The sequence below is a fragment of the Sebastes umbrosus genome, chromosome 20, assembly GCF_015220745.1.
Source record: "Sebastes umbrosus isolate fSebUmb1 chromosome 20, fSebUmb1.pri, whole genome shotgun sequence".
NCBI classification, from domain to species: domain Eukaryota; kingdom Metazoa; phylum Chordata; class Actinopteri; order Perciformes; family Sebastidae; genus Sebastes; species Sebastes umbrosus.
The window spans coordinates 15,643,800-15,660,835 of NC_051288.1; the positions used below are offsets into that span (position 1 = coordinate 15,643,800).

Genomic DNA, 17,036 nt, shown 5'->3' on the forward strand with positions numbered 1-17,036 from the left:
ACTGAACAAATTGTTGATTCGTTATTTAACAAAGTTGTGAGTTCCCCATGTTTTAATGCACAATTCAACTCTTCACCTACTACTATGACTACGACTACTACTAGAACTTCTACTGACACAAAAAGACAACGATGCAAAGTTTTACCGATGTAAAAGATCTCCGCAAACATCAATGTTGTATTCCTGAGGTTGTTGTTGAATGAAAAATCAGAAAAAAAACAACAACTAATGTACATGAGACAATTCAGGAATGTGAAAAGAGAAGACAGTCTGCTGGGTTTTAGTTTGGTATCTGGGGACATCTAGTGGGGAGTTTGGGAAAGTAACTGTGTGTTATTGTGTCAACGCTGTGTGTGTTTCTGTGTAATTGCTGTTGTAATAATGAATTTCCCTCTTAAAAATCCACCATATGTCTTTGTGTTTTGCTCAAGAGAACAATCTGCAAATTGAATTAATGGAAAGTTTCAAAATAAAATTATATGAACTTGCAGAGAAATGACTATCATCCCAGACTGTAGCTCTTTTGAATGACACATTTAAACACTTAAGAACAGCAGGCCTAAATAGATGTACTGTAGATGGCTGTAAGAGAGAACGTATTACTTATTAGCTTTTCTGGCCATTTAAGATTTAATGTGAGTGAGACTTGTAATGGCAATTTTCATATCTGCAGTTTAACACTGTACCTTTAGATAATCTCAGGGCCTCACATGTTCAACTTTGTCACCATAGAACAGTGACCTGACATTTTAGATCTCTGTAACTGCAAACAACAGATTGCTGAAATACTTGTTATGTCTTGTGATGCTCTGTTGTCTGCTGTGTGCTGACGCATTGATACACTTTCTATCCTTCTCTTCTTTTCTTCTTTGCACTTATCTTCGTGTTATGCTTTAAATGTATAAATACTGACTACTCTTTGTATTCGGGGCTCACTTGCCACAGTCCACAACAGGTGGCTGTGCTCGTGAGTCCATCTGCAGATGCTTTAGTTACTAATGTATGCCTTTTTATTAAATTCACTGAAAGACAAGTTGGTTTGGGTTGGTACGTTGGTTTGTGTCTTGTTTTAACAGAAACTGCCACCACAGACTTTTCACATTTATGCATTATATGTTTTTTTTTTATTATTATATTGAATCATAATCAGAAATTTGATTAATTATGCTGGAGCAACAAACTGCCATAACTTAGAAATCAGATTCTATATCACCGTTAAAAAACAGCCCACGTTGTTGAATTCTCTCTTACTCTTACTTTGAAAATGCATCTCTTTCTTCATCTAAATAAGATTACTCAGTTTCTAAACCAATAATAGAACCTGTCAGCGAAGAATAAATCAACTGACTCCACAAAATGAAAAATAAAATAACTGAATTTCATTTTGGAGAACAGCATTCCTTATTAAAATCAATGCTACTTTAAAGTCCTTAAATGAAACAGAAACAAAATATTACAAAAGCAGGTGCAGACTGTGAATGTGAAACTGTAGGGTTTCTTTAAACCTACGTCGTGGCACCTGTTCTAGCTTGTCTTTTGAAATTCCTTCTGGGTGCACAAAGAGACCTTTACCTTCTTTCCTAATCAATTTTCCTAGAGAAGCTCCACCAGACATTACACCAGAACGTTTTACCTTCTTTCCTAATCAGTTTTCTAGAGAAGCTCCACCAGACATTACGCCAGAATGACGTCACACGTTTGATCCTTTGCTAATTTGTTTCTAGCTCTGGGTTAGAGTTGATGATTATGTTGATTTAAAATGACTTTGACCATGTAAATACCAACATTTTCTTAAACTGAGACCTTTTCAAAGAGGATGCCATCAAGGAAAACCAGTGCCTTGTCTCCATCCACTATGATCACTGCAATCAGGGTTTGCTTTGTGACAGTTACAGTATGATTTATATAAAGAATTAACTTTTTAGAGTCACTTATTTTGTGCTACATTTATTAGTATAATACCCAGTACTACTATAATAGAATGGTGCACAAAAAATATTGATTTTCATTTCTGGCAACATTAAGAGTGCTTGGGTCCCAGTTTGTGGCAGTGGAGACAAGGTCACTATGTCCAACACAACACAACTACACTACAACACAAAACAAACAAGTTACCTGAGCACAGCGACATCAACAAGTAGCGTTAAGCTTTGTGAGAAAACATTAGTGTTAACAGTATAAAACACACTTGTGTTACAGATAGTATCCCATCATGAAGACGAGGAGTGATTCATACTAAAGTCATCGCTGTCTGCATGCAGTATGTCCGTACCTCTCTTCAGGGACAGGTTGCCCGGCTCTGCTGAGCTGAAATCATTGATGCACACGTAGAGTCTGTCTCCAGGTTTGGTGCTGGGGATGGTAATCTCCTCCACAAAGGTGCTGGGAAACTGACCTGAAGACAGGAGACAGAGGGAGGAACACAACTGGATGAATACAGGGAACACACATGAAAAACATCTCCTTCACATGCCTTAGAACTTCCTGAATTCAGATGTGTCCAATATTCAGATATGTTAAAGGAACAGTGTGTAACATTTCGGGGGATCTATTAGCAGAAATGGAATATAATATTCATAACTATGTTTTCATTAGTGTTTAATCACCTGAAACTAAGAATCGTTGTGTTTTCGTTAGCCTAGAATGAGCCTTTCATATCTACATAGGTAGCAGGTCCTTTTCCCGGAGTGTGCCATGTTTCTACAGTAGCCCAGAACGGACAAACCAAACACTGTCTCTAGAGAGAGCCTTTCACGTTTTTACGTTACCTGAAGGCCACCGTAGTTCTCCGACACTCTTGTGAAACTGCGATAATGTGAGATGCAGAGTGCAAAACCGTGGTACCGCCATGCACCGTCAGACTTCCGTTGCTCCTGAAGTAGTGTTATCATGGTAAGGATAGCCTCAGAGCGAGGCAAACGGCGTTACCGTGGTTTTGCATTCGGCGGCTCACGTTACCGCAGTCTTGGAAAGGGAGGAGTGAGCAGAGGTTTACTCAGTTGGTTGCAATCTGCAACCACACCACTACATGGCGCTAAATACCACTGTACCTTTAACTCCCAGATATATACATCGTTATCTGGATGTAGTATCTTCATCCTTGTTTCATAATTTGCAGATATTATCAGTACAGGGAGAGAAAAGTGTAATTTTGATGACCTTATAAACCTGCTGATTTATAACTACAAAGTATTCCATTATTTTAGATGAACAAAATTACCTCGTGAAATGAAACAATTTGTTTTTATAAGCTGGACTAATAAACAAGGCTACTGTTTTACTGTAGTCCTGTAATACCAGGACTCAGAAATCAGGCACTATTCAGTGCTGCAATCCTCAGAAAAAATGTAAGCTAGAAGTCTTTACAGGTTAAACATTGTTCTCTTTGTGGGAGTTTTGCAGTAATCACTAACAGATTCAGATATTTGGAGAATGCCAACAGATTAAGAACAGCTGGATTCAATAAAACTAAATATTATTTAAATAAAGCACTTCACTTCGAGATATTTATGTCAACATTTTAGCCTGTCACAAAAGGCAGTTTTCATCTTTCCAGGGAAGTCAAGCCATGAATGTACTGATATCATCTGTGTTTTCCGAGAGCGGTTCAGCAAGCCCACATGACTTCCCATGTGAGGGAATCCCCTTTTCTCATCTTAACTAAGTGACTCTTGGAAAACCTAAGTGGATTTTCTGTGACTAAAACCCTTCAAGGGCAGAGAAAGCGAGGAAACAACGATGCACACTTGTCATCCGGCCCAGAATGCATTGTGGTCTTTAATCGTTTCCTCTGCCCAATGTAACATTAACCATTAAGATATACGTGAAACAAACAAATTTAATGTTTAAGAATGTGCAATACTTAATTCCTCACTTTTTTCAGAATAGTTTTCTTTGATTATTCTCAATTATCAGACCTGATTAAGAGCAAAAGGATTCATTTTCAATCCACATCTCAAACCCTGCCCCCGCACTCTACAAGTAGCCGGTCATGTATGTATGGTGTAATGCATTACACAACTCAGAGAGGAAGTGAACCAGGACATGTCTATCATAAAGAATCACACATGCACACTTCAACTTCAAAGTCACCCACAGTTTCCCATGCGGCTTGTTTTTTTTATAATCAATAATAATAATCTTTGTGTGAAACAAAATGCAACTTCCTAATAGAAATATCCAACCATAAAGGTATATTTACACCAATAATGACCCGTGAAAACCTTACCTGTGACGCCATCTTTGTTGCCAAGCAACCAGAACTCATCCACGACACTGAGCACCTCGATGACATCACCGGTGAAGAGTGGCAGCTCCTCGGAGACGCTCGGGAGGAACTCAAAGATGGCACGCACCACCGATCCTGCTTCCATCACTCATAACCTGTAGAGGTAAAAAAAGAGAGAGATAAGAGATCAATCATTCCCACACTGTGTTATATTAAAACACAGAATGGTTTTTACTAGTTAAAAAAAGTAAGGATTAACAACATGATGCAGATTCCCCATGAGGGAATGAGTCACAGTTTTCTAAACCAGGCACACTGGTGCTATTCAAAATCCTCCTCGCCTTACAAATCAACAAATGCCTCACGGAGAGAGTGAGCTTTGGTGAAACAACACCAAGTGAAAGGGGGAGTGAGAGCGTGAGAAACCTGCAATAAAAGGAGACAGAAAAGCAAAAAAGAGAGCCGTACTTAAGAGGGCTGAAGGACATTCCTCGCCACTCTGCTGTCCTTCTCCTGTTTCTCTGCTCTCTCGTGAGGAAACGAGGGTTAAGGATGTACAATAACTACAGCTCTGTGTCATCTGGAGGACTGGCAGATGCAATAACTCACACACTCACGTGCAAGTCAAGTATTTCTACCTATACTGTATGTTATCTCTGACCTTTGACCTTTGTGCCTCTCATTCTGAAACTTCCCAGTAGCCATATAAGCCCTTGTTTTGACATTTCTCCTTGCTTGTTTTGTATGACGCAATAAAAATATGAATTCTTATGAATCACATCTTATATTATTGGGAATCTTTTTAAATGAGTTCATCTTTTCTTATGTTAAAGTAGGGCTGAGCAATGGCCATAAACTTCGCAATATAGGTAATTCCATATTTCAATAACAATATACATCAGGTTTTCTGGTAAGTCAATAAATAAATACAAATAGTCTATATGAAATAATCACATGATAAAATTATTTGTGTATACTCCTCTATGAATTCAATACTTGACAAATGAAAAGTACTGAGTATTTTCTCATTTAATTAAGAACTTTAATGAAAAATGAACATAAAAGTTTCAAGTGACATTATGAAGAGAAAGAAATTAATAAATATTTCCAGCTATACACTGACTTTGTATACATGCATGCACATAAATACAGACTAATCAGATAAAGACAATAGTTTGATTTAACTGAGTTTTATCAGATTTTCGGAGAAATTGTTATCAATTTAGACGACGTTACTGTGTATCACGATATCTCGATGTATGATTTCATCACGATACGATTCCATTGAAAGATAATTTATCATATCGAATTATCGACGGCTAGTGAACTTAGCTTTATTTTGAAACGAAAGACTTCATTTAAACGTGTTTCCTGAAGTACGATGAGTGGTTCAAATCCAGTTCAGTGGAATATAATCGCTTGGGCTGCCCCCTATTAGTCAGTCAGTCGACTAATGGGTCGTTTTGGTCTTAGTCGACTAAAATTAATTTAGTCCATTAATCATTTTTAATGCTTTCTTCATGCTGAATGACTTATTTCCAATACATTTATGAGCACATCTCTAAACACAAGTGGTGCTTTTGTTTGATTGTTTGTGGAGAAACTCAGTTTCACAGATCTGTTGATTAAATCAACTAATCGATTAGTTGAAAAAAATTGTTTAACCGACTAAGAATTTCTTTGGTTTAGGACAGCCCTTATAATCACATTTACCAACTCCTGCTCTTCTTAAATGAGCATTCAGCTCCTCCAATCATGTTTAAATCACCTAGCAATGTATGTATGTAAGTATGTTTCCCTTTTAGTCGCTTAGGAAAATGATTCAAATTTGTGCTCAGTAGCTGACTTCTTCAATTAGCAGCAAAATGAGCGAACACACAAATGAGAAAAAAATTGCATTTAATAAGTATTCTACCAGCCCCTGTGTATCATTATCTGGAGACAGGCTAACCACAGGTGGGGATGGACACGCTGAAAGAGACGGGAAATGGGAGAAGAGGGCCGTAGTTCGCCTCAGTCAATGGGGCCTCTGTTAAAGTGGGCCGACGGAGCCGAGGGGGGGGAGAGGATCGGGACTCTAGTCCACTTCAGTGCCACCGTCTCTGGGGAGAGACGCGGCTCAGGTTATCCTGCATGTGTGGTTGTGGACGTAGATATGACCAGCGTCAACAGAAGAAAGGAAGAATGTGTTTGGGTTTCTCAGTGAAGGTTAAGCTGCACTGTTTTGATTAACAAAAGCAGTTAGTGCTCACACTTCAGTAGTGAAGAAGGTTGTGAACTCAACACCACATAGTGTGAAAGCCACAGTGAAACCAGAGCCAAGGCTTTAACTAATGCAAGCCAGAGGGAGGTGTGCATGTAGAGGTTAAAACAGACTGTGTATGCATTTATTCAATGGAACAAAAAGCTTCTTATGTCCTTTCTTCATCTTTCTGCTTATCCTCAGTTCAAATGAAACAATAGCTGCCTGTCCTGACATGCACACAGGTGAATCACATTTCACTCATCTTTGAGAAATGGGTTTCATGAAACAGTGAGTGATAATGATCTTCCCAACAACTCACAGCCTCACAGCATTTTAGAAAGATGAAGTTCTGGACAGAAATGCCTGAACTTGTGTGTTTGGTTGGTTAGAAGTAAATAAAGATATCTCATCTCCCTCCGAGAGAGCAAAAGGCACTTTAAACTGTCAAGTTAAAAGGGTTGAAAATGTTCCGACTGTGTTTTCCTGACAGCCATTCACAAATAAATAAAAGAACACAAATATGTGTGATTTTTGCAAAGGATTTCTTCTCAGTGTATCAAGTAGGGCTGCACAATGAATCGAATATTAATCGCAATCACAATTTTGGCTTCCCACAATCACATTACATGATCGCTGCGATACTGACGTTTAAAATGTGTGATCTGCTCATCAAAAATGCTGCAGCATATCGGATCAAGCGCTTCCTAAACTAACAGCTTAAAGTTTTGGCTTCGCTTTTGGGTATAGATATTATCTATACAACCAATGTGTTTCTGATTAAATTGAGAGATAAGAGTGTTTATCTAGCTCTTATTGTTGCTAATTTTGCTCTTGAAGTGCACCAGATTGAAGTATTTAACTTTAAAATGTAGCTAACCCATTCAGGTAGGGTGAATATTCCTGTATTTTATTCATATTGCAATATATATAGCAGAAAAAACATATTGCAATGTCAGTTGTGACCAACATCGTGCAGCCCTTATTTGTACATTAGCAGGAATGTAGTCAGCATTGAGGTGAAAACAGCACGACAGAAAGTCACACCATACATAGCGAACTAAACGTGTTACAAACCACAACAACTTCAGAGTTGTTAAATAGAGAAGTGTGTTTTGGTGCGATGTGACCAACCGATCATAAACCAACATGAAACAAACAGTATGCTATCAGTGATAGTCAAACACTTGCAATCTACAGTTTGTTTTCGAAGCAAACGTCTGCATGTATTTGCAGTGTCCAGATCTCCATTTTGTACATTGCAATCGTCTTTTCACATGCATACTTTGTTTAGAGTAATTATATTAATGTCTCGAAATGAATGTGGTGAAAATCAACAGTATCAAATTCACGACTTCACTGCATCTGCTCCACAGCGGAGCTTACAACCAACACCCAGAAAACCAGACCTCTTTCCACACGTGACTTTCTGCAAGCGCCAGCCAGGACCTGTGAAGAGTCACTGGGCGGCTGCAGCTTCCTTCAACTTAATCCTCAGATTTGCATCCAGCCAGACAAGCTCCTTAGTGTTATTTATGGATCTGTCAGTGTGTCAGTGGCCCCTGTGCTTGGTGACTGTTACCCTCTGATCTCTGGCAGATGATAACACAAGCTGCCTGATGGAAACACAGTGATACAGTGGTCCCGCACAGTAGTTGAACATGATTCAATTAACATCTTACACAGGACAGCTGACACATAAATCAGCTCATATCTTTTAGAAGTTTCGACACAGTAAATGCAATAAAGCGCAAAATCAATCTGTTCCCTTCAAATAAATGATACATTAATTAACTGTATTTTTTGCAAATAGTAAAATGATTTAGTGTCATATGAGTAACAACATGAATAGCTACTGCACACTGAACTAAGATGGTGATCATAGTAAATAATGCAGCTGCTAAACATCAGCATGTTAGCAGAGCTGACATTGCATGGCATGGCTGTACACTCATGTTATATTATACAACTACTAAATATTGGTGGAACAGGGATACTCAACTTGCTTTTTCCCGGGGACCACTTTTGCTAAATGACAGGTTGTCAGGGGCCAGTTAATAAACAAACATTAATAATTTATCAGATAAAATTAATAAACATTAAAGGCCCAGAACTCATCTTTCCTTGAAATTCTTTATTTTCAAATGAACTGACTTACTAACTAAATTAACTTGGCTCAAGTTGACACCCACTTTTTTTTTTATAAACAAGCTCTATTAGTCTGTTTTGATGCTTTCTTTATGCACTCTGGCACCTTATTTACATTAAAAGCATAAAAAATCCCATTGTGAATCGATTTATTTTCATTGTGAATTTGAAAATATCCTATCATGGGCCAGATTTGGCTCGTTTAAGGTGTATATCACTGGCATAGCACAATGTTAAGCTTCAGTGTGTAACCAAACTCCTTGATGAACTCTAGTTTAATGTCTATATAACATTACTATAAGGCCCAGCCCTACTTCAGACATGTTTCAACCTATTCAACTGAGGACAAGAGTGATTAGTTTCAATTTCTATCCAGCTAAGTCTCATTCATTCTACACCTTGTAGGCCAATTACACATTTCCACTGCACAAATTAAATCAAGTAGCAGCAAGCGTTAATTTGGGACCATCTTGCTGACGTACAACACAAAAAATGTATGCAAACATACTCCCAGATTACGTCAGCAGAGTTATGAAGTTATTTGATCCAAATACCTAAACACCAGTTTCACATTGCCACAATTGATTTTTTTCTTCCTCTCATTGTAAACGCCTTTTTTGTGCATGTTTCAGTGTGCCTCATTCTGACTCACTACATCACCAGCTGAGGACCATTTTGTTTGGATTTCAAAAAAAAAAGAGAGGGAAAATCAGGATCACGTCAGGAGGAGTAGCAGGCGAGTCTGGAGGAAATGTTTCAACCACGTTGGTAGTGAACAAATGCCAGATTGACTGTCCTTCCATTCTTACCCGCCACTGCAGGGCATTTCTCGGAAAAAAAGTACAAGGGGCATTTCACACACTGAAACAAGACTTAACCAGGTGTGTCTCTTCTATTAGGATTTATGAGGTCTTGATAAGCAATGGGACTCTGATCATGACTAAGTATCCTGGAACAAAGTACTCCTGACTACAGAGGAAACTATTTAAACAGCAAAGAAAAAAACAAGACGGCATTGTGCATCTTCAAACGTCACCAGAGAGGAATACAAGTTTGGTTGTCGTTGTCTAATTCAATTTAGTGCTTGAATACTGGCTCCTAAATAACAAAGATTAAAGTCTTCTACCGCTTCAACGACACTGATGACATAATAGAAGAAGAGTGAGTTTTTTAGGGAGAGAGGGTGAATGGGACAGTGTGAGTGGGACTAGTGTGTGTGCCACTTGGCACCGTCCTGGAGAAAGTCACGGGACTACGACAGACCGCTAAGTCAACAGCTGACACACACACACACACACACTGTATATAAGATACACACACATCACAGCTGACGGGGGGACAAAGCACCAACTGTCTGACCTGAGACACGGCCCTGAAACCATCATCACCCTTTAATAAACTACCTGTGCATGTGCGTTTGTGTGTTTCCAGACATAACTAATCCGCATATGATGCAATTCAAACAAGGATAAGCATGTGATGGAAAGTCTGCAGTAAATACAGGAAAACATCTGTCTTTTCACCTCAATTAATGCAACATTTAATTCATTTCTAAAGATAGTCTGAAGAGGATGACATCACACTAAGTAGACCCCTGGGTGGGATATGGGGGGCTGAACCATCTTTATATTAAAATCCTAATTTAAAAGAGTGCAATTTTCAAATTCGCAGAAGCCACAATTTCCGTTGTAACTTACATAGTTAACAGTGTCTTAAAAAGCTGTAGCACGTGACAGTTAAAAAACCATGACTGCTGACTTGGCAGGATATGTCAGCTGTTGTTAATTAACGTTAATTCTGCGACTTGGCAAAACCACAACAAAGAGATTTGGCTGCTGTCTGGTGAACATGCTCTCTTGTTTACTAGCATCTGTTCTATTTGAGTTTGCCCAAAAACTAATGTAATATCTTAATAAGTGTGAGCTAAATTGACATTTGTTTTCTAGGCAAGTTTACTTCGAAGTTGACTTTTCACTATCTGGCTTTTGGAAAGTAATGTTTTCAGTTTGGTTTGTTTATTTAGCAGGATTACAGAAAAATTACTGGCCCCATTTTCATTGGTAGAAAGGTGAAGCATGGGCCAAGGAAGAACCCATTACATTTTGGAGCGGATCTGAATCACGGGGCGGATACACAAATAAATGTTCACTTTCGTTAACATTGCAAGATGGGGCATGGCCTTTGACAGAGATCTGCGCTCTCCGATAACAGCAATTTTAAACCACAATCCAGTATCAGCAAAAAAAATTACGATTAGATACTTTCCTCGCATCTTTTAGAACTATGTACTGTACATAAGTACTACCTCCGCCAAGGAGGTTATGTTTCTGGTTCGGTTTGTTTGTCTGTTTGTCAGCAGGATTATGGAAAAACTACTGGCCTGATTTTCATGAAACTTGGTGGAAGGGTGTAGCGTTGGCCAAGGAAGAAACCATAAAATGTTGGTGCAGATGTGAATCATGGGGTGGATACACGCGTTATTTCTGTCTTATGGAAACAGCCTTGCCCTTCTAGTTATAATTGTATAACTGTCCTAACTGGTCCACCTTTGCCTTTGCTGCAAGGCATCTGAGGTTTGCCTCTACAGGTACAGCAGGGCGAGTGCTGAAACACTGTGTTAGTGTGAGTCCAGAGTGGAGGAAGTGGGATCTGCTGACTGCCTGTACCTTTTATTTAACAGGGTCATCTGATGCCAACAATGAAGCCGCTGCCTCATTATCTGTCTGCCTGCCAGGACGACCAGTGTGCCATTCATCCTATTCACATATACTGGAGTGGCAGACTGGCACGTGCACACGGACTGGTAGAAGCCTCTGGAGTGGGCTGGATGACAGCTGATGTCTTTTGATACTGATTGTTTACTGTGCTGCAGTCAGTGTTGGTCCTCCCATCCAGAGTGCTGAGTCCACTGAAAAGCATTCACCTCGAAACAACATCCCCAGAGCAGGTGACCGGCCAGTGGACGGTTCTGGATATTAAAAACTGTGGGACATCTGTTGCTTTTCTTTTGACCGTCTAGTCTTTCAGCACATGTGATAGGGGGGACGAGGAGGGGGAGAATGAGAGGGCTCTGTATGGCTGACAGTTGTCAACACAAGTCATGTGGTTTTCTAACCATCTGTTTGTGGCCCACAGACCCCTTGTAGAATAATAACATAACCAATTTGGATATTATTATTATTTTTTTTCCATTGCAAATAAAATGTAATGAACCAAAGCAGGAATAAATAAATGTTGGCTAAAATGGTTGAGATCTGAACCAACATAAAACTTTATGCTCTGTGACTGGTAAATAATGTGTCAAACAGTACACACACACATAAACCCATATGCATTCTGCTGGCTTGGTGGTCTACTGTAATCCACACCATATATTTATATATTTGGTCTATAAAATGTCAGTCTTAAAAATGTCTTAAAGCCCTTGGTTACGTCCAGTGGGCAACCAAAAGTGAAGCCAATGCTGAAGTGCTTTAAACTTGCATTCTTTCTAACAGCCAGCAGGGGGCGACTCCTCTGGTTGCAAAAAGAAGTCTGATTGTATAGAAGTCTATGAGAAAATGAGCCTACTTCTCACTTGATTTATTACCTCATTAAACATTGTAAACATGAGTTTATGGTCTCAATCGCTAGTTTCAGGTCTTCTTCAACACAACATGATGTTCATTTAGTAAATTATGGTCCCATTTAGAGTCAAATAGACCATAAAGCAGGGGATGCTTTAGGGCGTGGCTACCTTGTGATTGACAGGTCGCTACCGAGGTATTGAGTGTTCGTGTTTTCTTCTTACAACTTTAAATCTTTCACAGTGTGTTCTCAGTTGAACAAAGTTAATTAGAACATTTTTGGTCAACTAAAAATTTGTATTCAGCGTTTGTTTTGACTTAGCTCCACCCTCTCGTGTCACTTTTGGTTGCAAAGACGGCAACAGCCTAAAACCAAGATGGCGTCAGCCAAAATGCAGAACTCAAGGCTTCATAACGGCAGTCCACAAACCAATGGGTGAGGTCAGGGTGACTACATCCAGTTCTTATCTACAGTCTATGATTACGTCTTGAAATTGCTTATTTTGTCTGAACAAAAGTCCACAATCCAAAGATATTCATTTTACTGTCACATCAGACAAAGAAAGTAACAAATCATATAAATGAGATGCTAAAACTAGGAAATGTTTGGTATTTTTGCTTAAAAAAATACTTAAATTGTAAATAGGTTGTCAAAATAGTTGATAAATACTCTGTCAAGTGACTACAGTAATCGATTAATCGACTAATTGATTCAGTTCTAACCACATACCATGTCATTTTCTGAGTTCAAAAGCAGCCCGGGGGCCTTTGTAGCAGGCAACCCAGTTTCTGCCGTTCATGTCATCTTCTAAAGGCAATCCTCCTCAAAAATCAATATATAGTATGGTACCACATTCTGCTCTAATGACATTGTACTAAACAACAAGTAAAACGCAGGACAGTGAAGAGAGCCGCCTGGCTTTAAAGTGCATTTCAACCAGATGAGGCATCACGACGTGGCCTCAGCCAGCTGGATGAAAAGAACACATCTGGCGAGCTGAGTCAAATGTCTAAAGACGCCAAACTCTGTTGAAATATTTGGCGAAGCTGTCCCGTTCCACTCAGACATGCAAACAGTAAACACATACACAGAGAGCATGCAGACATACAGTACTGTACACTAACATGCCAGCTCTGCATTTCAATACAAACAGTCACCGGAGTGGAGACAAAGCCTATTTTGTCACAAGGCCGACATCAATTCGAATTGTTTACATAAAGAGACAGGAAGGATTGTTCCTTTTTATTTAAAATAGCCCAAACAGAATGCTGACTTCTGTGGTTGTTAGGGTGACGTATCAGTTTGTGAATGCACCAATATTGTCCATTTCCCACTCAGTGTTGTCAACCTTGAGACGGAAATCCTTCCTGTCTGTAGCTACATAAAATTTCAGAGCTCAATCTGGTTAATTGTGAAAGGAGATTAGTTATTTTAACTTATTTTAGCTCTTATTTCTATCATACATATCAGTTATGATGACGTTTTCTCACCAAATTATTTGCGAAATATAGCCGATTTTTATTTTACATTCACCTCTTTTTTTCAACTTTAAAATAATGTGGTTTAAACAATACAATTAAAGGAATAGTTTGACATTTTGGGAACTACAGTATTGTTACTTGCCCATAGTTACGCTGAATTCACACCAGGCAGCGGCGAAGTGCGACATGCCGCAATAATTAAATTATTTCTGTGGCTGGGAGGCGTATTCATGTGTTTCAAGCGGGGAGAAATTTTTTGTAACATAGGTCAACATGTCACAGGAGTCACACGGCTGTGTGTAATCTCTGGCTGCACTTCGCCACTAAAAGTTAAACTTTTCCCAACTTTTGTTTTGGAGCACTTCGCCGCAGAGTCAAACGGCCACGATTCGCTGAGCTCGGGAGCGGCCGCCGCAGCTTTTCATAGACATTGCATGGCAGCGCGCTGCAGGCCGCACTTCGCCACTGCTCTGGTATGAATTCGGCGTTGAAGCTAGAGTGTGGTACTTTTCTCTCCTCCTTCTGGCAGTGAGAGGAATTACCATACGGGAGAGACCGTAGCAGCTTGGAGAATTGCAGAAAATCCAAAGAAGCGTTCAAGAAAAGTTTCTGGAGTGGATGCTTAATGAGAGTGGTGTGACTCTTAGCTTAGCATAAGGACTGGACACAGCTCGCACACTGGGAGGGTTGTCCAAATAAATAATAAAATAATCGCTGGCTACTCAATGAGCTGAGTCATCTTCCACACCTCTGTACTTCCACAGCTGTCCTGTCTTCTTTGCATCTTGTCAGGACAAAAACGTTGCTTTAGAAACAGTAAAACTGTGTTTCTATTCTGCATACTGCCTCATTTATACGAGTTGAAATAAGTCTCCAGATTGTAACTTTGCTAACATTAGAGCAAGATGTGTTGCTGCTGCTACATGAGTCTAGGGGAAAACCCTGGGTGGGTCCGTGGAAAAAGACTGGAAATACTCTTTTTGGCTCATCCATCGCTCTACGTCCACCTTCGTCTTTTACATTTTCATTCACTTGGCATCTCTGCAGTTTGGCGAGCAGACAGGCATCCCTCACAGGAATGTGCTTATTTTTCGGACTCCATTTCATCCTTTTCTTTAACTTCTTTCTCTTTTGCATATTTGTCTCTTTCTCAAGCATGCACGTGTTGAATATTAATGGCTTTCATGACACACATACACACACACACACATTGCTACACACACTGGGCGGAACTGCTCTTTTGAATAAACATTTCCACAGCGAAGAGGAGGACAGCTCGGATGTCTGAGCTCAGAGGGCAGAGACGGCGTTGTCACGGTTACAGGGATCTGTTTGGACGGCGGAGGGTTTTCCCTGAGAGAACCCCCAGAGGTGCCCGAGGATATGCCGCCCCCCTGAAACATGGCTGGGCCGTGTTCTAATAGTTTGCATATGAGCGGTTACATAACTGATCTCCCCCCTTGGAATCACATCATGACATGCCTGCAGAAACATGATCAATTCATCATGGAGGGTGAAAGAAGTGGGCTCTTTTTTCGGGGCGAAATCCATCCAAACACAAAATTCTCACATTTTCTTCCCAAACAGTTAAACAGTTCAGTGTGAATTGAGGACATTGACAAGAGACTGCCAACGTGGTTTTGTGAATCCGCTCTTGGGACGGCTCACTGGGCCTGGCCTGGAATAATCTACACACAGGACTGTAAACCAGCTCCATATGAATTCAGAAAAAGAGCGCAAAACACTGGCAGTGCTATCTTGAAATGTTCTCATACGTAACAAGCAGATATGTGAGAAAACTCACATGATTTGCTCTCAGTTTCAGAAACAATTTACATAATTAAATAAAGCTTATTATGGTGTAAAAGTTCAACAGAAGTCATGGTCCATAAAACTCCTGTCCACACAGATGTTATCGCCATTCAACTTTTATAAGATCATAAAACTGCTATTTATCATATTTGGCATAGGTACCAATCACTTTCATTTGTATAAGGATGTTAGCAAGTAGAGCAAAGTCCAGCTTCAAGTCTCAAGTCACTCACAAGTATCTCTATGTATGTTGCAGAATATCAAATACAGTATGGGGGTCAAAGGGTCATTAGCTAAGGGTGATGGCAATTGAACCTTTTATGTCTATCAAAGCAAATTTATGCTACTTATTTAAGGAATTTATCATCTACCCAGTAAGGCAATTACAATTTTGGCTTCCAATGATTATGAAAACAAGATAATCGACAAAAAACAGTTATTGTGCAGCATTCCGTTTCACAATGACGTTCTCGTTTTGTTAGGATGGGTTGAATACAGAGGTCAAATTTCATGTATTTACCTGTATGTATATGACCATTCCAATAAAGTTTAAGTAAAAAAAAGTGTTTTAAATCCAGCACACCACTTTCCTTTACAACAGTGCGCTTTCCCCCCGCTCGGCAGGTCAGGTATAGATGGATCCCCTTGTGGGAACTCGGCTGGCCATCGCCAGGCGTATTTCCTCCATAGTGGTGCCCTGCGAACGGCTTTAGGTCAGCTTGGAAAAGCCCGGGGTGAAGGTGACGCTACAGCACCCATCGCCTGGACCTCGATGCCTCCGTGCCCTCTCTCCCTGCGGCGAGAGATCCTCGCTCTCCTGTCAACCGGGACGGACTGTCCTCAGTGCGGCAATATCGGCAAACCCACCTGGCCCATCTTGACACACAGACTCTGTCTACTTCTACCATGCATTCTGGGTGCGACTTTTTCACCATTCATATCTATATAACCAGCATTTTTATGTGTTTAAATTGTTTACTAGAGCAAAAAGTTCGTCCTAGGTCTAGCCTCTTACTTTAGCCCTCAAAGTGCACCAGATTGATGCATTTAAAAAAATCTTTCTAAATGCATGGTGTTTCCAAAGTCAATGATTAATTGTGTTAAATAAATCGGGATCTCAATATTGACCAAAATAATCATCATTATGATTTGGGCCATAATCAAGCAGCCCTAGTGCCCAGTAGCATGGTAAACAGTACCAGCTAACTAACTGGGCAGAAGACTGAGCCTTGATGAAGTGCTTTTCTTGTTTAGTCTGTCTTCAAGCAACCATGTCTCTCTGTCTTCATGGCTTTTTCTCTGTCTGGTCCAATCTTCACAGCTCATTAAAAACATATTTAGACATCACCAAATACTCTCCTCCTCCTCTCTCTCTCTTATACCCTGAACCATATGATTAACTTCAGTGAGCCTGGAGCCAAAATGCAAAGTCCACGTGTCAGCTAAGCACTGCTATGCTGAAATATCCCTCTTATTATGATATCTGATGAGCCATGGTCATGCTTCATCCCCTCTCTTTGCAGTCTCTGCTCATATTGGCACTAAACTCCACCTCCCG

General features: G+C 39.9%; 1 protein-coding gene across 3 annotated transcripts in view; it reads right to left on the reverse strand.

The window, feature by feature from the left end:
* The window catches only part of LOC119479406 (dynamin binding protein), a 54,830-nt gene that overhangs the window by 33,757 nt on the left and 4,037 nt on the right, over window positions 1-17,036 (reverse strand). For 2 of the 3 annotated variants that reach the window (XM_037754955.1, XM_037754953.1), the window contains exons 2-3: window positions 4,229-4,383; window positions 2,273-2,395 (exon numbers count right to left, since the gene is read on the reverse strand). In XM_037754955.1, coding sequence (XP_037610883.1) covers window positions 2,273-2,395; window positions 4,229-4,373 — 268 coding nt within the window. In that variant the 5' untranslated portion in view covers window positions 4,374-4,383. Of the gene's footprint in view, window positions 1-2,272; window positions 2,396-4,228; window positions 4,384-17,036 lie in introns of those variants that run through there. The other variant, XM_037754954.1, reaches the window with a different exon arrangement.